The sequence below is a fragment of the Rhamphochromis longiceps genome, linkage group LG4, assembly GCF_057381845.1.
Source record: "Rhamphochromis longiceps isolate RC_006_pf linkage group LG4, R_longiceps_female_GT1.1, whole genome shotgun sequence".
NCBI lineage: Eukaryota > Metazoa > Chordata > Actinopteri > Cichliformes > Cichlidae > Rhamphochromis > Rhamphochromis longiceps.
This window is the reverse complement of record NC_140560.1, coordinates 24,482,774-24,506,132: the sequence shown is the minus strand read 5'-3', so window position 1 is coordinate 24,506,132 and position 23,359 is coordinate 24,482,774. Positions and strand designations below refer to the sequence as shown.

At 39.6% G+C, this 23,359-nt stretch overlaps 3 protein-coding genes across 3 annotated transcripts; 1 reads left to right on the top strand and 2 right to left on the bottom strand.

Moving 5' to 3' along the window:
• Positions 1–391: 391 nt before the first annotated feature.
• On the bottom strand, positions 392–14,544 carry LOC146671672 (arf-GAP with dual PH domain-containing protein 1-like). The gene is made up of 11 exons (XM_085404022.1): positions 13,601–14,544; positions 11,761–11,891; positions 11,226–11,317; positions 9,387–9,469; positions 4,869–4,981; positions 4,519–4,665; positions 4,115–4,198; positions 3,614–3,676; positions 3,426–3,497; positions 2,904–3,132; positions 392–1,801 (listed from the first exon to the last, which is right to left on the bottom strand). Exons 1-11 carry the CDS (start codon positions 13,689–13,691, stop codon positions 1,773–1,775), a joined length of 1,134 nt encoding a protein of 377 aa, XP_085260148.1. The 5' UTR covers positions 13,692–14,544; the 3' UTR covers positions 392–1,772.
• Positions 14,545–14,690: 146 nt separating this feature from the next.
• On the bottom strand, positions 14,691–19,766 carry rnps1 (RNA binding protein S1, serine-rich domain). The gene is made up of 7 exons (XM_085404024.1): positions 19,629–19,766; positions 17,480–17,626; positions 17,205–17,384; positions 16,991–17,096; positions 15,458–15,611; positions 15,223–15,364; positions 14,691–15,112 (listed from the first exon to the last, which is right to left on the bottom strand). Coding segments are annotated over exons 1-7 (837 nt in total). The 5' UTR covers positions 19,631–19,766; the 3' UTR covers positions 14,691–15,006.
• On the top strand, positions 19,751–23,222 carry LOC146671670 (uncharacterized). Its single transcript, XM_085404020.1, has 4 exons — positions 19,751–19,900; positions 20,822–21,457; positions 21,609–21,719; positions 22,092–23,222. Exons 2-4 carry the CDS (start codon positions 20,843–20,845, stop codon positions 23,061–23,063), a joined length of 1,698 nt encoding a protein of 565 aa, XP_085260146.1. The 5' UTR covers positions 19,751–19,900; positions 20,822–20,842; the 3' UTR covers positions 23,064–23,222.
• Positions 23,223–23,359: the final 137 nt, after the last annotated feature.

Here is a 23,359-nt window from a genome sequence, read left to right as displayed (position 1 = left end):
AAATAATATTTTTATGCCCATCTTTGTTTATCTTTGGCATTTTTGGATTCAACTAAAGAAATGGGAACAATTGATGTGTTTTTGCAACAGTAACATCGAAGCTAAAGATACAATTTTTAAAAAAGCCTTTTGCCTTCATCCTTTGAGTTGCATTAGTTTGTGCCTTTTTAAATGCTTCAATAATTTAAATCATTTTTTCTATAGCAAAAAGCAACAAAATGCTATTTTGTGATGTCAGGTACAAGAATTGGACTGAAAATGGGTGAAAATGCAGCCAATCTCCAGAAAACAATAACAGAAAACCTGGAGAACTAATCCTCAAGACCACCTTAAAAACAAGAAAGTCTGGGTCTTTGGAAGTAGATTAAAAGGAAATGACCGATGACTCAAAACCTTTGCACAGTACTGCATGTATGTGTTTTCTGTACATTCGTATATAAATTGGGTATATAGTGCCATGTTTTCTTAACATTTTGAGCAGTATGTCACCTTTAATCAGTTAACAGTATTTAACTTATAATTAATATAAGAATCACAGATGACATTTTATATACTGTTGCTTAGAAAGACTCCATCTCAGTCACAGAAACCACATACTGTACTGCACTTACTGTACATGCCCATGTTTCTTTCTTTTAGCCTTGAAGTTAAGAGTATTGTTTATTTGGTTTACTACTTTTCAGTGTGTAACTTCTTTCTTGTAACTTAAAACTACAATAAAAAAAAATATGTATACATCATATTTCTCTTACACAAATTCTCTTCTTGGACAGTTACACAATACAAAGCATGCAATTACAGATCACTGAGCGCAGCAGAGAGCATGTGCGTGTTCACGCTGATTGACGTCAGCTCTTCAGGTTTGAACAAATTGTGCGACAGTCCAATGACAGTAGTGCTCAAACCTTGTTGTGCCTTTCTCCTAGGGCTGCTTTCACAAATCACTTAAAGTGTAGACCAGCAATCACTGGTTTGATGAAGTTAAGCTGCTGGAGCCTTTTTTAGTCTAAAGCCTTTCCTATGTCTCCCTCTGCTGGATAATAACTCATGACATAAAGGAAATATTTAAATAGTTGTGTATATATAGAAGAAGCAGTAAGGCTAGGCAGTACTTAGTTGTTACATTGATTACATCTGTGCTAACAAAAAAAAAGCAAAAATTGTTTATTCTACCTGTGTGGCACATAGAAAATTAGACAGTTTAAAAAAAATAAATACATTCAGAATTACACATATTTTTACAGAAAGTCTAATATAAAATAATGTATGTATACCACCTTAATGATGTTAACATGCAGTTTGATGTCAGATAAATCTGTTTTGGTCTGCATATAATTGGTCAGAAGTTTGCAGTTCATACATCTGAAATGTAATCTTGTTACTGATGACAGAACACTACACTGAAATCTCGTGAGCAGCAGCCGTTCTAACTCCAAGTTTACAGACACACACACATCTGCACATTCAGTGTAAATGTCCTGTTTCAAGTATGAAAGTAAGTCAGACCACATAGCAGATGAGTTAGCTAACATTCATGGCTCCCCACGAAACGTGTCTGGCACATCATGTAGGTGAGGCTGACGAAGACGACAGGCAGAGACAAAAGGGTAACTGCTGGAATGCCAAATAATCAAAGCTGTGTCACCGTGAGGCTGTTTTCTATGTGAGCCTTCAGTTTTCGTAAGTGCTTCTATTACAAGATGTCAAGGTTTTTTTCTTCTTCCAGCGGCAGTTTCTATATTCCTCACCCTGCACCAAGTTCTTCGTCCTCATCACGGTTTGTGCTTAAAATATGCCTCCACTGTAGAAAAGGAGAAAGAAAATAGAGCCACATGAGTTAAGAAAATAGTGGCACGTTCTTCTATGTATTAAAAAACGATTTACAGTATTGTGCAAAAGTCTTGAGCCACTCCTTATTTCTTTATATTTTGCTTCCAAGGACCCGACTTTGTTTCATTCTTTCTAAAGATCTTCTTTTGACATCAGCTGCTTTTTCACTCACTTTAAGTCCAGGTCTTGTTCTTGACCTGAAGAATATCTTATGTTTTGTTTCGCGAAACCATTCAAGACTAACCTGTTACTCTTTCAAGCATTATAAGGCATTTAGGACATGAGCCGGTGCTGTCTCTGCACATAACAGACTAGAACCAATTTAAAATTTGTTACCATTTCTTTTGTTGAATCTTAACAAATGCCAAAGATAACACAGTTTGACAGGTACAAAATAGTATTTATGTACTAATAAGGTGATTCCCAAAGAGCTTTGAGCTAAAAAGTGTACACAACAGTGTAAGTTTCTACAACCAAGCTCTGTCATGGTTTTCAGCCAGTTGTGTGTCAGATTTTGTCAAAATTGGTGGAAATATGAGCCTTGCATCAGATTGGCGATCTGTCCAGGGTGTACCCTGACTCTTGCCCTATACCTGCTCCAGTCCACCCACAACCCTAATAAGGATGAGCAGAAAAGGATGTTTGGATGGATGGACGATGGAATTATGAACACAGAAAAGTATCTGATTTTGATCCACTGTGCAATACTATCTAGAAATTGTCAGATTGGCAGCAGCTTCATTTTTCACTGCAAGTGCAGTAAAAGCATACCTTTGATAGAAAACACACAATGGGACAGTATCAGCCATGGATTGGCCTCCCCAGAGCCCGGAGGTCAACGTTACTGAATCAGTGTGAGATCATCTCAACAAAGAATGGAACAAAAGCCAGCCAACATCCAAAGAAGAGCTTTGAACATCCTTAAAGAAGCATTGAGAACAATTCCTGATAACTATTTACACAGCACTTTTTTGTATCTTTGCACATTTCCTAGCAAAATATTAAAAAATGAGGGGTGGATCAAGACTTTTGCACAGCACTGTATGTGTTTTGTAATTTTTTTTTATTTTAACCTGCATACTCCTGAGGCAGCATTGGTCTGTTAATAACTGTAAGGAAAGCAGTGATCCATTCTTTCTGCTCCACTTCGGTCTCACATGCAAAGAGGAACTTCCTATCTGGGGTCACTATTGTTATTCCAAATGGCCAATGGTAACCCTGGATAGTGGAAGGGAGGTTGGGAAGCACAATGTAGCCATTTTCCTGACTACCGATGAAGACCTCACCACGTGCATAGGCATCCTACAAGCAGAGAGAGAAGCAGTTTTAATGTATGTAATGTAGTTTTATGTACCTGAATCAAACTTAAATTCAGAAGAGTTAATGGATATGGAAATTGCTTCATTAAAGTATAAAAACACACAAAACGTGTGAATAAAATCAAAGGCGCTGTGCTAAAGGCTACTTGCACAAATTCTGGGTCATGGTCTCTTAAAAACAAGAATTGACTGTAGAGAAACATCACAGCACCATCTGCTGGTCACAGTGTGTAATTAAAATTATTTTCATATGTTTTACTGGTGAAACTTTACTACCAGTGGATCCTTGAAATACAAGAGCCTCCTGTCATCCATCGTAAACCACCTCTTCTTGAAGCCCTCTGTGTGCTGCAGGACAGAAAACAAGACATCGAAGTCATCTTGACGGCATCACTGTGATTTTTTTATTTTATTTTTCTCCTGTGCTATATGATCGGCAATTTATCTACACAAAACAAAATCACCTTTGGACCAGTCTTCTCCATGTAGCCCTCTTTTAGGTAGTTTCTGGTTACCTTTGGCAGCAGCTGCACAAAGAAAAAGAAACATACTCAATCATTTCAGGAAAACGTTTGATTTGTTGTTCGTTTCTTTTTTAACTGTATATGTGCGCATGCTTATATTAAACTGACTACTGGTTTGCAGTTAAACCACATTGAGAAGTTGTTGTGATTTAGTGTTTTACATAAATAAAACTGAATTGAATTGAATTTGACATTTTAGAAATAAATACAGTTTACCGAGCTGTACTGAAGTTAAAAACACCTGCAAAAGGTTTAAATTAAACCTCTACATGAGCTTAAATCATGAGTACAGCAACCAGATTGAAGCACAAAAGATGCCATTATTGTGTGCAATATTACCTTCATAATGACAAGTTCAAAAGAAAAGGAAAAACTTGTCTTCAGCCACCTTAGTTGTAGCTGCCTTCATGCAGGAGCCCATATATGAGAGCACTTACTCACCTCAGAGTTTAGAGCTAGAGGAAAAGCCACCTGCAGGTAGCGCAATCGAGCTGCTCTGATGCCATTGAACCAGTCCACTATTTCCTTAAGAGAAGGACATAAGGAAGTATAATGGCTAAGTTACACATTATCATGTCATTTAAACCATTGGTCCCATCCCCAATTAACTCCACTAACAAGGTAACTTCTTAAAAATGCTTTGTAAGAAAACCATCTGAAACTAAGCTATTGGCAAATATATTGGTCACTATTTTTAATTAAACAGATCCCTGTGATGCTCTTACTAAAGTAAATTTGTTACATGTTGAATTGTAATTGCCAACCTTTTCCTCTAGAGGGACACATTAACTTTCCCAAGCTCACGATTTCCCATCTGAAACACCAAACGGGGCATGTCAACTCACCTTTCCATCCTCGTGGTAAACAAAGACATTCCTAGTGCTGTTGTCCTTTAAGTAGGTTATCTGCAGGCCATGGGCAGTGCCCATTTTGGATGGCTGGAAAGTGGCATTCAAAGTATTGATCTTCATAATCGCTTTAGGCTCTTTGGCCTGCAGAAAGTAAAGACTTTTTGTTAAACATTCTCGCCATTATCAAGGCTGTTTTTGCACATTAATAACCAATTGTAGACTAGGTGATAACCACATTTGCCAAAACACACAGGCTCCTTATTTATACAACTTCATATATTACAAAGAGAAAAATCAGGACATGTATGAAGTGATAGAGTGTAAGCAAAACAGACAGAACTCACGTCATGCTTGTTAAAGTATTTAAGCACACCCTCTCGCTCGGACAGAATAAATTTTCGGCTTAGGTATTGTCCATTGTCTCTGCCACGTTTCCACAGAAACCCTTCTCTGTAGCCTGCCAGGAGGAGAGAAACACAGGTTGGGGGTGAAAGCAAAACAACTTTTATTAATGCTGAAAATCTCAGACACACATCTAAGAAATGTCCACAAATAAACAAACTGTTATTAACTTGATAATCAGATAGATAAATGTGCACTGGGTGATTTAGAGCAAGAAGAAAACTGTCACTTTTAAGGCTGATCCATTTACATTATAAAACAATGATAGCCTCTCTGCATATACTGTAGCATTGGCATTTGTTTTGGACCTTTGTTTCTGACCCTGTTCAGTGTTCAGTTCCCATCGCTTATGTTCATGCTATGTTTCAAATAAAATCTAAAATTATATGGTTTAATTTGCTTTGCCAGGTTAACTCCTACTATTTTGATATATTTAGACAGAAATTGTTCTGAAGAGTTGCAGCAATTGCACAATACACAAAGCTTTTATATCCACTTGCCATTAAAAAAAAAAAAAATTGACTCATGCCGCCTTACACTCATGGCTGACACTTTAATTCCAGAAAGCAAGTACGGAAATCCCTAAACCCACATTGTCTTGCTAAATAGGTTTAAACTAATCCAAATGCTAAAGAAAACATAAGTTATATTATTGCACAACCACGTCTTGTGGTTACTCATCCGGTGAATTAAACGCCTATTACACAATCGCTTGAAGAGCTAACCAGTAACAACATTGGTGGAGGCCACTGAAAGACATACTGATGACCTTGTGCTTGTGTGTGTACCCTTTTAGTATTTGTGACCACTGTTCTAAGAACCTCAGTAATGGCTTTTACTATACATAAATAATTAAGCTTCTACTGATCTACAAGCCTGAAAATGACTGAAACAAATATGCTAGCACACACACTAAGCACGTTTGTTTCATAGCTGTAACTGAACAATCGGGAGCAGTGAATGACTCCACTTATTTTTAGTCATACCTAAATAATCATGTCAATCATTCACCTATTTTCTCCTCCCCACAAACACATAGACACACACACAGTAGTAGATGGTCCTATTCTTGACCATGGCCACACACAAAACCGTAATAACATTATTCTCATACAGACAATTAAAACTGAAACACTAAGGAAATATAAAATGCACCCAAATAACAGAGAGCTAGATCCTGATGCTGAAGTTGATACGAAATCAAAAAACACTTGGGTATTGTTCCTCAGCTGTTACTCTACCAACACTGTGATGCTACAACGCAATCGCCATAGTCACACGTGAACTACAAAGTTTCCCCATTTTTACATGTAGCACTCAAAAGGCTAATTAGGCAGCCAAGTGTTTAAGGGTGCATACTACGTGAGCAAATGGTCTTAATCAAAATTAAATGGAAATCTGACTGGATATGAATAGCTGCATGTGTTCCTAGTAATATATTACATTGATTCGTCAGAAACAACGAAAACTACTTCCCCCGCAAGAAACTGTACCAAAAAAAAAAAAAAAAAAAAAAGCACCTCAGTTAATTGCTGCTGCTGCATGAGGTTAAATACATTGCTATAGAGGCCAGAGGCTTCAAAATAAGAGGAGGATGTGCCAGAAATTTATACAGTAAATTACAGTACCTAGAATTATGGTACACCTGCATCTTTCTTCACTTTCCTACTTAAATATGCATTTTGAGTCACAAATAGAACCTATTGCTGTGGCTGAGCAATAGCTCCCTTTTGCTTGGAAGAGCAAAGGGAGTTTCGGATGGCAGTGTCCGTCTCTCTCCAGATCCTGCACAGATGAATACTGCATGTTTTGGCATAAAATCTATGTGCGCTGTTGTATACAATGCTCATGCACAAAAGAGGGCATTCTTCCTCCACGGCAGGCACGCATATTCACATGCTCTAAACCTCTGCACAGCACAACACAAGGGAGCATTGACAGAGAGACAAAGTTTGACTGTCATGAGACTATGATAACAGGGCTTTATATTCTCTACCTGCAACTGAGAAGACTTTTAGTTTCTGCATGCAAACATCCATATGTGTGCCAGGATCTTAGCCCAGACTCAAATCTGCGGTCTACATTTTAAATATGTTCAGCTGACCTGACTAACACGAGACCAGAGCAATTAGTTACAAACCTTCCTGCTTGCCTTGCACATCTACTCTGCAGCACTAACAATACAACGCACAATACACTTCAGATTGTATATTGGCGCACAACAAAAGCAAATCTTAAGCTTTATGCTAATTTTTAAATGCACGAGGTTCCTCAGAGACACCCAGTGACAACCTCATACGACTTAGTTAAAAGGGAACTGTGTTGATTTTACCCATCACATTCTGCTTCCTCATCATGTGGACTACAGCATGTGAACCTACCATCTGTGATGCTGCCCTACTACAAATTCTAAGACACAATCGCACACACACACCTTCTGAAGGTGTGGTTTTGAGTAACAAAGTATTGTATTATATAATGTACAATTTTTTTTTTAACTGCTTTCTGTCGGGTTGAACAAAATTTAACTTGCCTTGTTTCCTGTTTTCCAAACAGACGTTACCAGGGGAAGCAGTCTTTCAAGCTTGATAGTATGTATGGTTTGTGACCATCATTTCTTATCTGGGTAACATATACACACGTCTGACAGCTTCCCATTTCCTCAGACTTTGCTCAACTCTGAGTAGTTGCTAAAGAGAAGAGTGGATTTCTCAGAACTTAGCAGCATTGTAACATTGTGGGGTAGGCCTATCCTTTATGTGTGGCTCTTTTAAATAAGATCCTATGAATAGGTATGAACACACAACACAAGATCCCCATTGCCCTGAAAAACAAGACAGCCTGCTCTGGAAAAAAAGGTCTAATCACAATAAAAATACTTCAAATTACTCCGTTCTACTAAATCATTTATCTCAAAGAGTGCCGGGTTAACTATTCACACATTAACCTCAACTTTTTGCCCATTTTCAGCACTTATATTCTGTATCTAAACATTTCATACAGTGTCCAAAAAAGTTGTAAATATTAAAATAAATAATAATTTATTGTCATTAATACAACTACGCCTATCTTTTTGGCACCGAGTTTGGTGAAAACCATACATGCACTGTGTATAAAGGTCTTAAAACAATATATAAATAAATAGTTACCAACAGTTCAGACATTGGTTAGAAAGAATAAAGATGTATAAAGATAACAATTGAATAACTGGAGTTTTGTTTTTATATAAATAAAGTTTCTCCTGTCATCGGTGTTAAATATATCATCTGCTTTAAATATCTTAAAGTGCATTTTATTGCTTTTAGCATGGATTCAATTCAAATACATTTTCTGTTTGCTATTTTATTTAGGTTTTGTGAATCGACTGCATACTGCCCTTGCGACTGTAGAAAAAAAGCAATTTTTATGCCATGATTTAAACAGCATAGGGATTTTCTGCTACACACCCAGCGATGCAATGCACCTCATTTTACAATCATGGCCATTGTGCAACTCAACAGACGATACTGACGATATGAAATGAGAACTCTAAATGTAACGTCCACTAATGAGGGTGTGTCCATATTATTCAGAGAAGTGAATAAGAGAAGATTGTTTTGGAAACGCTACATAATCTTCGCATCATAATCTTAGCTGTGTCATACATTCGTGCATGCGAAAATCACAATAGTCATAACAGGCAGACTCATAGTAGTCCAGTCTTGGCATTTGCACACTCATTGCCAGTCAGTGGCAGAGGCGTCCGTTATTGATTAACTGAGTCTGGTTTCCACTGGTGCTTCTTTGTCTCTTATGAGACTGCATTGGGCAATTAGCCAGACGTCCATTATGAAAGGGACATGATTCAGCACAAAAGGCATGGATAAGTGTTCACACATTAAGTTTGAGTTTAGATAAACTAAAATGAGAAAAGGGTGTTTTGGTAATTAGTGAGAAACGAGAATAAAAAGGATCTGTAGGGCAGAAAAAGACCGTTTTCTTCACTTGATGACATACCCTCATTGTCTCTGCAACATAAGCCATGCTGACACACCATCTATCTCTAAACAGCTGAGCTGGGCTATGTAAATGAGCACTGGGTGATGGTGCCTGGTGGACCATGACTATTTATTTCCTATTACACCCTTTGATGCCATTACCAAGTCACATAGTACCTCCTGCAACAACTGCACCTGCCAACATCTCACCAATTAAGCTGATATATCTCATTTCTGTTTTTATGCCCTTCAATTATTTTCTTTATTCCCAAAATCCTGAATTATTACTTGAAGTGGAGGTGGTAAAGTGGCGTGCTTTCTGTCCTCGATCCTTGTTTGGGTTAATAGATGACGCTTTCTCGCTGATTCAATCAACACTGAATGGGTGGTGCAGCGTAAGACGCAGAAATACATCTTCTTTTGGTCATGTAAAAGGGTATAACTATATGCATATAACTGTGCACAGGTATGTTGTATTCTTACCTGCCGAGTAGGGTTCCTGCTTTTCCATGCACAAAAACTCCTTCCTCTCGTACTTGGCTCGGATCCACTGATCCCGCAGGACCCTGCAGAACGGAGGCTGTTAGACACTCAGCTCTGCCTGGGTTTGATGTTTACTTCATGCCTCAGCTAATTTGTTGTAAACATCTCATTAACTTGCGCAGATGCCGACCCTCGTGGATTCATTTTGTGCAAACATCTATCAAATACAACCTCATCATCTTGTAATTATCATTTGTGTCTCCCTTGTCCTGTTTCAAACATAATAACGATTAGATGGTGTGTGATGTTCTTTAGCGTCATATTCTTCTCCTTTTTTCCATTTTCTGTATTTTTTGGTTCCCTTAATAATAATAATCATAATAATTGCACTTGTATGCATCTTCTCAGTATGTTCAAACTGCTGCGGTATTACTGTGTGTGCAGCTCTTCACTGTAGTAAATGGATCTGCCTTTTTCATCCCTATTTTCTTCACTCATCAGTCACCCCTCCAAAACACAACACATGCCCGTTTAGACTTTCTGACATGACAGGTCACTGTGGTGCTGTTCAAAATTGTTATTTATATCGCTGAACAGTTAAGAAGAAACCCTCGTGCTGAATTGCTGCTTCCTGTTCATACTACAGGAACTGGGCATTCTTATCAATGTCATCCTGCCAAACCAAAACCACTTGTTAATGAAGACATCCATTTTCCCAACAGCTGCAGGCTTAAAGGCACCATTGCTAATATTTACTGCATAAAATAACAATTAATTTAGAGCATATATAGAGAGCAATTTACTAGTTTTAATAGTTTTCAATACTTATTACTAAAAACAAAAACAGTTTCTGTCATATCCCACTGCTTTGTGCTTATCCATGTTGCAGTCATAATAAGAAAATGGAAACCTTCTTTCAATTTAAAAGGTTTTACATATCAAGACATAATAAAAAATAATCTGGTCCTTAGCCTGTGTTAAAATGATCATCATCACCCCTTTGTCACTGTGCTCGACTGTTGGTTTGGTGTGTTTGTGCTGAGGTGCTGCGTTTATTTTTTTTACCAAACATAGTTCTTGGCATTATGGCCAGACTTTTGACTTTTGGTTTCATCTGTCCAAAAGGCATTGTTCAGGAAGATTTCTGGTATGCTCAGATGCAACTTTGCAAACATAAGCCATGAAGGCGGCATCAAGGCGACCCTTCTAAAGTGCCATATTTCTTTTGTTTTTCTAATTTTCTACTGTCATGTACTTTAACATTTAACATGGTTGGCAAGAGGTCTTACAATGTTTTCCACTTGTGAAGAATCTTTCTCACTCTAGGAAGATGGACTTGAAATTGTTAGAAAATGACCTCATAACCCTTTCCAGACTAGTGGGCAGCAACAATTGCTTCTATAACATCACTGCAAATGCCTTTCATCTTGGGCATTGTGTCAGTGCGTATCTGAATGATCCAGAACAACAAGCTGCCAAAACTTCTTTGTTTGAGGTGCTCACACTTACTGATGATCAATCAATCAAGTTCATTTGATTAGTAGAACCTGTGTGCTACCTTCCCTCTCAATCCCTAAGGTTATACTTTCACACGGCTTCTGCAATTTGGCTTAATCTTTGTTAAATATACAATGGCACAGTGCAGTATGTCGTGTATTGTAGCTTGTCTGAGGTTGTATTTACCAAATTTCAAGATTTGCTGAGGAACATAATATTTTTTATTATGTACTAATGTGTAAAACCTTCGAAGTGAAAGAGGGTGTACTTTCTTTACATTTTGACTGCGTATTTAGAGGTGACTCAAACATAAAGTGGAACAAAAGAGGATGGATTACTTACGTGCAATCCTTGAAGGTGGGGCAGTAGTAAAAGGCAGGAACTAGCTGTTCATATATGGCTTTGGCAGCATTGTTACCAACAGAGTCCATAAACTGTGGAGGAGGGGAAAAAACATTCACTCTATAAGGAATATCTGTTTGTGTTCACAGCTTTCTGTAGATATTCAAAATGCTGTGCTTGGAGCTCAGTGTTAGTTTGGCTGACTCTTTGCCCAAAGTTTGACTGCTGCACTTTTGTGTCTTCGTATTTAAAATTGAGGATGCTGCTCAGCACGCAGAGAAGTATACACAGACACGCCTTTGCATAAGTACACAAAGAAGCTGGTTGTGTCCGTCAGCTGCTGGCCCATTTCTTTTAGTCCAAGCTTAATTCATATAGATGACCTTTATTATTTTTTCAAGCAGAGATGCAGGGGGAAGTGTGGGAGACAGAAAGATAGCTGCTCATAGATGCTTGAGAGAGATGGGTGCAGATGTGATTTCAAGCCTGATTGCTGATCCCCACTTACTAGAGGATCTCCTACTGGGTTTCTCACCTCCAACTCAGAAGGGGTCCAGGGATCCAGAATAAGAGATTTGACCTTGCTGATCTGAGCAATGTTTCGATGGAGGCCTGAGCAGCTGTGACACACAAACACGCCAAGGGTGTACGATGCCCACTCTGGGCCTGTAATGCAGGATAAAGAGGTATATGACCACACACACACACAAAATATTTTACCTTACGTAACTGCCACACTGAAAAATTCCTGACAGACACTAATGGTTCCAAATAGTAACTGGGAAAAGTGGTTATCACAGGCAAATAGAACAACCATTGCTGTAGTTGATTAAGATTTCAAATAAACACAAATATGTTACAAATGTCGCCTGAGAAAGAACAGAAATCAGCACAGGCAGAAGCATAACAAGATTAAGACAAGCCAACGATAAAAGCTTGGTTGTTTCTCGGTCATTCTGCCTCGTCGTCTTTAACATAAGCAGATGATCAGCGCACAGCATAAATAGATTTCCACATATGCTCACTATAGTATACACAGGAAGTTACTAGTGCGCAATAAGCTTGTTTCTAGGACCTAAATTTAGGCAGCCTAAATCTTCAGTATTTATATCAAGACCCCGTGTTTTTAATAAGCGTCTGTATGCAGGAATAGATACATAAATACACATCACATTCACCTTTAACATGAATGCTTAAGCAAAGGTTTAAAAGTTGAAAAGCAGGGAAAGAAAAAACTTCAGAGTTTTATGTATACCACACACTCTTCTTTTCTTTTTTTTAACTCATGCAGTATGACAAGCTGCACTAAATGTTTTTAAATTTAGTACAGAGAACAAACGCTGAGCAGGGTTATAATACAGTGAAGGTGTGAGGAGATGCAGATATATTTCGAAGTTTAATTTTTAGCGTCATTGCACTGACCAGCGTGAGGCTATATTATACCTGCCATTGTGGTTATTTTGTAACTGAACCGCAGAACTGGGGCAACAAGATTGGTGTCAGCATTCAGCAGCCTTTAAACCGTCTCTGAGGAAGGCAAAGCCGCACACATGCAAGAGAGCATGAGAACAAAGAGCTCGATTACTTCCTCGAGCATAATTTAAAAACTGTGCACATGCGAAACCGTGTATCTGTAACACTGAGACAAGATGCTGCCGCGTGGTTAGCAAGTCCCACGCCGACTCACCCTCTCGGTCTAACACTGAAGTCATTCTACACAGAAAGTGTAATGCACGCAGAGCCTAAAAATATATTTAAAAATGTATGAGTGTGTTCAAAACTTAGAGCTGAAAGAAAGGACTCCAAGAGAACTGCAGCCGTGTTTATTACTGGTATTTTAATATGATGCTCTCATGTGCTTGTCGCCTTCCACACAAGAGAATCTTGAAGGCTGCAGAGTAGATAAGTGAAAGTAAATTTCACAAGCAACACCTTTTTGAAAATGCATGCATGCTCTCATATACTGAGCTGCAGATTTGATTAATGTTAAACAACTAGGTGTGTTCCTCAGGGTGTGTGACCACATGTCTGCAAGCTGAAGAAGAAAACCAACCACGTACATAAACACCCATTTGGCTACTTAGCATGAACAGTAAAAATAATAAAAAAAAATTTTTACTGAAACTACTGAAAACCTCCGACTGACAGTATTGGTTGTTGTTGTGTTTTGTTTTTTTTTATCAGAACTCACAAACGTATTGCATCAGTGTGAAAATCTTCATTGTGTCAACTATCGCACAGGTGTCATAACTGCCCGAGAAGAGAAACTAAAGCAGTTACGTTCGTGTGTCTCAGTTGGGATTGCCACAGAATGTATGAACACTCTTAAAACTGGATGTCCAGCATCTGAGAGTGACTCCACTCCTCCAGCCTACCTGCAGCTCCACAGTCGGCACAGTTCCCATTCCCAGGTTTGTCCAGAAGCGCTTTCACACGCTGTCTGATCATTTCGTGATCGGAGGTCATTTAAGTTTAACCTATTTTGCTCCGACGCCTGATCAACCCCTAAAATCCTCCAGCAGTCTTGCATAGAAAGTAGCCCAGATACTGTGGCCGGACGAACTGAAGTAAATTCGCAGGGCGTCAGAGCGCGCTTGGCCAAACAGGAGCGGTGTCGAATTTAGGTGGTGCCTCGATGAGAAGAAGAAAAAAAATGAAGCACGTTCAGCGTTGTGTAGATGCTTTAACACTGAAACAGCAAATGCAAACACAACTCTTCTTTGTTTATTTGGAGGGAGACCTCCAGTGGTCATAATGGAGACTTACGCAGAGTGGAACCACCCATATTTGACCTCTTCCTCGCTATTTCACTTCACTACAAAATGTAGTCTGCCAGATCAGTCATTCAAATCTACTAACAAACTCGGCAGGACCGGTCACACAGAAAAGAACAATTTAGATCAAGGTTTGATTAATTTAAATATGCTAGGGACAAACTGATTTTAATGTGTATAATAACTGCATTTCTTTTAGATCTGTTCCATTAGACTGTACAGAGGTACATTGTAAGCTGACTCACTGGCAGTTTACTGGACATCCTCATTAATAAAATTCGTTTCACCGCACCATTTCCTGTTAAAGAAGATTAAGACTGCATGAAATTTACTATAATCGTGATAGAAAATTTCATGGGAAAAGGGAAATATGTGAAGAAGGAGCCTATTTTTTACAAACCCATCCAACTATACCAGGAATTATATGCTGAAAGGAGGTAATAAAGGAAGTAATGAGGAAAGTTTCCTCAGTATTTAGAAATTTTGACTTTACAATGTTGTCACATAGATGCTTCTGGGTGATGTCACTCAGGCAGGAACCTCCTAAGCAAAACTGATTATTCCACCACACCCTGAATGTCAGCAAAGGCCTCTTTTTCCTTGTCCCTTTCTCTTTTCCTGTGGCTGTAAGGCCTGTGCTCTTAAAACAGGAACCATTAGGAAATGATCAATAACAGTATGGCACAAGGCCTTTCACATTGTTAAAGTTTTATTTTTCAAAATGTCTAAAAATTCAAGACAAGGTAAAAAGAAGACACGCTCGAAGACTGGTCGATCTGTATGCAGAGCAAGCTCAACCTAAAAAGACACATACTGGTCTAGCTTTCCAAAATAAACTTATACAAAACATGGAAAAAAAATGTTGCACAAAGAGCACTATTAAAGAAATGTCCATGTTGGCTACAATGCAGATGAGTGAATTCTGTTGAGCCCACATGAATACTGAGGAATCAAGAAACGAAGCCGATTCGGCACCATGAGAGATCGCGTACAGTACGAAAACCCGTCTATCGAGAGGAGTTGGAGCTGGAACGAGAGCGGTGACGCCTACGACCGGGAGATCTGGAGCGAGAGCGGCGGCGTGCTGGCGATCGCCTCCTTGGGGAGCGGGACCTGCAAAAACGTAAATCAATAAGTAAGTGTGGAAGGGCATGTAGGCCTGATAAAAAACACAAATGTCAAACACGAATGGAAACAGTAACTGGTCGAATCATTCATAGTACCTTCTCCTCATGCGCGGTGGGCTGCGACGCCACATAGGTGGTGGCGGGGGCATTCTGCGGGGTGGAGATGGTCTACGGGGTGGAGGGCGGACTCGCTGAGGCAGCACAGCACAAGCAGTGATTTCCTGTCCATCAATCTGACCTATTCGTAAGAGTCAACAAAGAGTTACCCAACACGAACGCAAGTCTGTCTAGATTAATCTTCCATGACGAAGCCACAGAACTACCCACATACCTCCGTCCATGTGTTTGAGTGCCTTCTGGGCCTCCTCGGGGGTCTCAAACTCCACATAAGCACAGCCCCTGTGCAGGTGCGGGTGGAGTCTGTCCATTGGCATGTCGACTCCTTTGATTGTCCCATAAGTAGAAAAGATTTCCTGGATATGTTCCTGTTAAACAAAGACATAGCTGTTAACATAAAAACCTTTGTGTTCTAAAAATATAAAATTTAAATTAAAATAATTACATTATGTAGGGAAAGTTTTTATTTTCAATTCCATTTTTGTAATATATCTATATTATGGCTAAAGCAGTTTCTGGATTGATGCAAACTGCATTTTGTTGCCTTGTACTTGTGACATGTGCAATGACAATAAAGTAGAATTCTATTCTATTCTTATTTACATAGCACTAAATTACAACAACAGTTGCCTTAAGGTGCTTTATACTGCAAGGTAAAGACCTTATAAAAATATAGAGAAATAGGATTACCACCTATGAGCAAGCACTTTGGTGACAGCGGGAAAGAAAAACTCCCTTTAAACAGGAAGAAACCTATGGCAGAACTAAGCTCAGGGAAAGACAGACATCTGCCAAAACCAGTTGTGGGTGAGGGGAGGAAGACAGTACAAGAACATGCTGTGGAGGAGAGCAGTTATTTAATAAAAACTAATTACTAAATGTAGAGTTATGTATAAATATCAGGTGGGGGAAAAAGCCAGTGAAGAAGAAACCCAGAGAAGCCTAGGGAAAATAAGAACTAAACCTTATTAGAGAAAAAAGCCGAAATGGGCAGTAAAACATGAGATGCTTTTACCCGGAACAATCTGACAGCTGTAACATTCACACTTAGTGTTCTGATTTTTACATCAGGAATTTTGTCACTAATAAGCGATGCCCCAAAACACCCAAATTTCACTTTTAGGCAACTATCTGTCAGTTAAGCTAAAGTACTGTACTGGTGTGCAGCTGGTATTACAGAGGAATGTAGAAAAATCAGTGACAACATGTTGCCACAGCTTTAAAGCCCAACCAATGTATGATTTGTCAGATCAGTACTGATATTTGGCGATTTAAAATCCTTACTAAGAAAAGTGCAGTCACAAATGTGTTTTACTGTTACAAGTTGTCGCCTGTTTACACTAATGGACTCTAGATCGCCTGGTTAATGTGTTGCAAATAGGAAAGTTGCAGTGTGCCCTCTGGTGGACAAACTATTTAATCCCAACAGTAATAACATGCTTGAAGGATGTTTCCTGTGTCTCCATTTATGTCAAACACCAACACAATATATCAGTATATTTATACTGATATCAATATACCCCCTCTTTAAATCAATATACAGAAGGTCGTCTAATTATTGGGGTTTTCTATCTATTATTGTTAGGCCTTATAATATAAAGTAACTTGAGCCGACTGTAGTTGTAATTTGGTGCTAAATAAATTTAATTTAATGTAATTTCAACCCTTAGCTGCATAGTGTGTTATCGCCTGTTTTCCCCTCCAGTGTGAGTGGTCCTCAGGTCTCCCTTTTGCTATAAAAACCAACCTTGGTGACATTCCTGGTGAGCCTCCCCAAGTAAACTTTAGTTGGTTTAGGTGTTGGGCTTCTTTTCCGGCGTTCCTTGTCATCTCTGGTCTTTTGTGTTTTAGAGCTGGAAAATCACAAGCAAAACACTAAATAACCAAGACTCAAACAAGAGAACATACAACACATCATTGTGCACAATTACCAAGCAGTTGCATTGGATGAAGAGACTTACACAGAGCGGGAGCGGCGACGGTTATCGTGGCGTCTGCGGCTGGGGCTCGGAGAACCCGAGGAGCTGGAAGACGAAGAGGATCGGGAGCTAGAAGAGCCGGAGCGGCTGGAACCAGACGAGCTGGATCCGCTTGAAGAACCTGAGCTGGAACCAGAACTGCTGCTCGAAGAAGAGCTAGATCTGGTGACAATCAATAAAAAAGAGAAATATATGAGGAAAGAGGACAGATTTTTATTTTCAACACTGGGATAAAGGATCCCATTAAGAGGGCAAACCTGCTGCTGCTGCTGCCAGTGGATGCGCTGCGGCGTTTCCTTGCTTTCTCTCGTCCTCTCTCCTTCTCTCCTTCCTTTGTTCCAGGCTTTTCTTTGCCTCTGTCTTTTGTTTTTTCATCCTCCTTCCGCTTTGTAGGTGAGGGTGCCCTTAGATGAGAGGAAAGCCACTGTTATTTTGATATGTTTACGTTAAAAATAGCACAAAGTTTGCTACTTTAAGATTATTTTCACTGCAAATAAATATATTTTTACTAAATGCTTAATTGAAAAGTTGACAGAAAATAGAGCTCAACATATTTCACGGTTCTAAAGATAAAAGCTTTTTAAAACACAAAGGTTTTTGTTAACAGCTATGTCTTTGTTTAACAGGAACATATCCGGGAAATAAATTGTATTTTAGGTCATATGTTTTCTGTTAGGTAGTTACTGTTTCAGAACAAAATAACAATTAACTGTACTGAGGAAATAATACAAGTTTTTCTAAACTTACAATACTTGAACAATTCGTAACGAGCAGCAGCCTCAAATCTCTTGATCTACAATTAGAACATCCTTTTGACATGTTTAAATTTGTATTAATTCGCCCATTTTCTCTACAAGCTTTAATTTTTGCCTCCAACTGCTGGAGCCCATACCAGCTGTTACAGGCCAAAAGGCAGGGTACACCTAGAAAGCCTATCACAGGGCAGAGACAGACACCGATTCATACATTCACATCTATGGCCGATTAAGAAACATCGGCCATGTATGCAAGAAAATGCCTTCCTGTGTTTTTTGGTTGTGGGAGGAACCCACTCAGACATGGGGAGAGAACATGCTAACTTCACACAGCAAGGCCCCAGCCAGCGCATTCAATGGCAGGACTTTAAATGGTAAAATCTTAAATGGCCTGCATTTGTATAGCGCTTTACTCAGTCACTAAGGACCCCAAAGCGTTTTACACTACATTCAGTCATTCACACACACATTCACACACTGGTGATGGCAAGCTACATTGTAGCCACAGCTGCCCTGGGGCGCACTGACAGAGGCGAGGCTGCCGGACACTGGCGCCACCGGGCCCTCTGACCACCACCAGTAGGCAAACTCAAACATGGGGCTAGTATCTTGCCCAAGGATATTTGGCATGCAGCCAGGAGGAAGCCTGGGATCGAACCACCTTCTGACCTGCTCTGCCACCTGAGCTACAGCCACCCTTTAGTTATTGCTTTGAAGTAACAGTGCTAACCACTGCACCTCTGTGCGGCCACTTCTGTGTCCATTTAGTTTTCATTAACAAGTATGGAATTTAATTCTCCCTATACATCTAAGTACTAAGCGGTCTGATATTGGAACCTTTAAATGCTTGGTGTCTATGGATGTCTTCTTTTCTTGAATGTTTTCAGGTTAATGCAGGTTAATGTTATATTACTACCATCAGAGTCATTCAGGTTCTGTATTTTTCATTATGTTTTGCTACTACAGTTTTCTTCAGTTTTTTTTTCGTTTTCCGTTTAATTTAGTTTAGGTTTCCTGGGTATGTCTGCATGTTTAATATACCCATTAATTTAATTTGAGCTTTCTTTATTCTCTTACCGTCTACATGTTCTCCTTCATTACATCTATGAACATTCTTTATGGTCTTACTCTTTTCCTGTCTAATTTTGTTGACCCCGGGGTTTTAAACTCATCCACCATCACTTCCTCTACGTTTTTATAATCTGGCAGGTATTTGTCACGTGCAGATTACATTATTATGATGTAAGCAACATTTTGTGTGTGTGGGTGGGGGGGGAGAATCTCCAATATATATGTAGAACAAAGCCTCTTGCCTTGTATTAACAGAAATTAATGGACATTATTTAAATAGTTTTAGAATTATTTGTCTTCTTATTAGATTTTTATAGTCAACTTTCCATAATAACATTGTTTATCAAGGGAAAATAATCATTAAAGTAAACTAGTTGACTTCACATCTAACATCTTGAGCACGAACGCGCCGCCATTGAATTTCATTCAAACAAGAAGAAAGCGACGCGCGAGCTGCTGTTTCACCCAAAACCGACTTCAACTGCGATTAGAAAATGTCGCATAATTTTCCGCATAAGCCTAAATACGTTTTCGGGTTTAAAAAAAGCTCAACTAAAGATAAATAAAAGGTTAAACTTACATGATTTCCAAAGGAGCTAGGCGCAGTTCGACCACTTGCGGCCTGAGAAAACGTCGCACGGTGATGACGATAAGCGGAAGTTACGTGACCACCTGAGCGCCACTTACAACTCATTTGTTTATTTTACATTTTTTGACGACAAAATGTGAGTTTGTAAGTGAGCGCGTGTGCGACCCAGCGCACTCGTGGAATAACCTTGTTGTTTCGTCGAGCTGCGTGAAATGAAATAACCGAACAGGAAGCATCGATCGAGCTTCCTTCTTCTAGATCAAGTGAGTGCATCACTTTCTAAGGATACTGTGCTAGCTGAGGTGGTTACCCCGCGCAGCTAACACGGAGTTACTGTACAACACTACCTTCGCACTCAGCAATAAAATGCCATTGTTTAAAAAATAATCCTACATAGGGTAATCCTACCCTATGTTTTTCTTCTTGAGGAAATTTTAATTAAATTTAAAAAGCACACAGCTTTGTTCCTAGAAGAACTTACAAAAAGAAGAAATAAATAAAAAACTGTTTCTTATGCGCTGGATTTATAGTTGGTTGTATTTCATATTTATATGATAATGTAAGATATTGGCAGTGTTTTCAGTTTCCTCCGTTTAGCCAGTAAGTTGATCTTTTTGTTATGACAGCCACATTTCCAAAGAAGTTTCCTGATTTTGTAGTTTAGCTTGACATGATGATGTCTTTTATATTAGCAGGAAGAATTCATAATGACATTCAAAGTATCTGAGATGTGAGGTAATCATATCCTCCTCTATAATGGACATTTGTTTTCGATCTATGTCTTTTGACTTATTTGAGTTACCCTACTAAGTTCTAATGTATTAAACCGAGGACATCCTGGGCTTTCCATCGATATCTCACATGTTTGGGTGGCCACTTTTAGCTCCAAAGAGGATAATTACAATTTACTATATTATCATATGTGTATTACATTTGTGCTATGAAGAGTGTTATGACAAAGTATTTGCCCCCTTCCTGATTGTAAGAAATTAGAAAGGAGGCAAATACTTTTTCACAATATGTGGATTTTTAGTTTTTTAATTTCAAAGCTATTGCCAAGGCTGCTATTACCCTACACCTCTAACATTGTTACAGAGATCCCACTTTCCTATATTATTATACATATTATTATTATTAATAATAATATTATTAAAGATACTCTAAATTTCACTTTTTTATGACAGGTCAGAACAGGTGAATTCACCATGGGCCGGCTCGATGATGCTGCAAAGCACAAAGTGGTAGAGCTGCGAAAGGCTGGCCTGAGTTTCCGTAAAATCAAAGCTGTGCTGGAGCTGGAGAACATTAAGGTTTCCGCTCAGGCCATCTACTTGTTCCTGAGAGAGTTCCAGGGGAGGCCGCCAGGGAGGGTGAGACCTGTAGAGCCTGGAAGTAGCACATCACCAGCACAGGTGCAAGCTCAAACTGGAGCAGTACAGCAGAGCTGGAGTAACATTCAAATCCGAAACCTATTACGGGATTCATCTCAACGTCTTGGCTTCCCAGCTGCTGCTGACTTTGCTAAACAGACTCCCACCAGCTCAGAGGGCTCTTCCTCCGGGGAAACCAGTGGAGGCAACAGGAAAGAACAGCAACCTGAAGAACATAAGGATGAAAATGATATCCAGATTGTCAGTGTCACGTCACTTGCACAGCAGAGCCAACAAAGAGCTCCCCAGTCCACTCTACCAAGGTCAGAAACCTGTGCTATGACTTCCACACCAGCAGTGAGGCGGAGAGTCACACCTTCTCCAGCCACTAGTTCAATGCTGGCAGCTCGAAAGAGAATTTTGGATAAAGCATTGTCACACAGATTGAAGGTACCTAAGCATTAGTGTACTGATGTGTACTTAGTGTCATAATCCCAGTTGTACCTCTTATATTTACTCTTCAGGTGCATGGAATCTGTGTAATTTACCATAAACTAGCCTCCAAATATTATTCAGTCTTTCATACGTTGTTTTTCACCAGTTTTCAACAGTGGCATCATTGTTAAGGAGAGATCCATCAAGTGTCCAGGGCACTGACATGAGGAATGCTGTGCCACAGCCACCTGAAACCTACGATCTGACCACTGAAAAGGTGAGATACATTTAGCTTTAGCTAACACTTAGCTTTTGAATCCCTTTTACTAAACAAAGATGTGAGTTTATCACCATCAGAGAGTACCTGTTAAATCATAGGCTTTATTTCTCCTTACACAATTTTAGCTGTCACCTCATGGGAGTGATATGGTCGGGTCTTTAGACTCTTTATCGCCACTTTTATTTCTCTTAAAACATTTCTGTGTTTTGTATTTGGTAAATTTTTTGCTTGACCCAAAAAAAAAAATTGTTATTTTCTGATCTGAGTCTGGGAGCCTGGCCATACAAACATCATCTGTTGTTGAGCTTTTTGTTAGTACGACTGCAATGTGAACACCATTTTAAATGAAATGTTTTCAATGTTACACAGACTGTTACAGGGAATCAGCCTGGAAGTAGCAGCGCTCCTAGACGTTCTCTCACCCAGAGACCAGGGCTATCTGTTCGTTCCCTTCCTCCTCCCCCTCATCCTCCTCCTCGAGTTGGGATTCGTCTTTCTAACCGACCACAAGCACCTTTAACATCTGCGTCTCCCGGGGGCGCTGTTATCCGCATACAGGCCCCCGGGAGTCAGGGTGCTCCTCGTACTGAAGGGAACCCAAGTCCACAGCAGGCAGCCCAGGACGCTGGAGTCAGAAGCGGTTTCCAGGATCAGATTCAGAGTTTGGGCTCTGAAGTGCGCAGCTTGGGCCTGGCAGTGAAGATGCTTGTAGAGCAGCAGTGCCGTCTGGAGAGGGAGCAGTCGCAGCAGACCCAAATTCAGAAGCAGATCCTCAACACTCTACAGACCATTGCAACCAAAATGAGTCATGGTAGCAGTGTTCAAAAGCAGAAAAACAAGACTCCTTCACCCTCTGCTTTGGCAGCAGCTTCTGCCTCTACCTCGTTTAACCAAGACACCTTCAGTTTTAGTCAAGGCACTTACACTCAGTGTAGCCAAACCCAGCCTAGCTACAGCTCTTTAGAAGGTTTAGAAAATGTGGAGGCCTTTAAATTGCCGGGACTCAGTCCTACAACCGTGAATGGGTTTCCACCATGTAGCAATACTGAAAGCCTTCCTCTTACTCACACCCCTTCTCAAACACAACCTTATTCAGCTGCATATATTCAGCAGACCAGTCAACCACTCATGCCTCCCTACACGCAATCATATGTCTCCACATACAGCATACAGTCACATCCTCAGACTTTCAGAGCATTGGAGAGTAAAACATCGGAATTCCAAAGCAGCTGCTCAACAAGGACTTTCCAGGACTGCAGCGTTTCCACTCAACCAGTGCTGAACTCGGACCACTCTTCACAGGACCAGCAGATCAATATTATCAAAGTGGAAGGACCATAGATGGCTTTAGATTCCACACACTGTTTGAGGACCACGAGGGCTTTGATGTACTTTTTTTTAGAGTGACTGTAGCATTATGAACATGTTTTCAAATATAACAATAAACAATGTAGCAAGTTTTTTTTTTTTTTCCCCAAAGGGAGAGGGTACAATCAGCAATAGGATACTACAATCTTTTAGTAAATATTATAATTTGTATTTGCTACAGGCAACAAATAATTCAGACATTTTAAATGACATGTTTATCTTATATCACCATTACTGGCATTATCAACTGTTAATTTTCATACATCTGC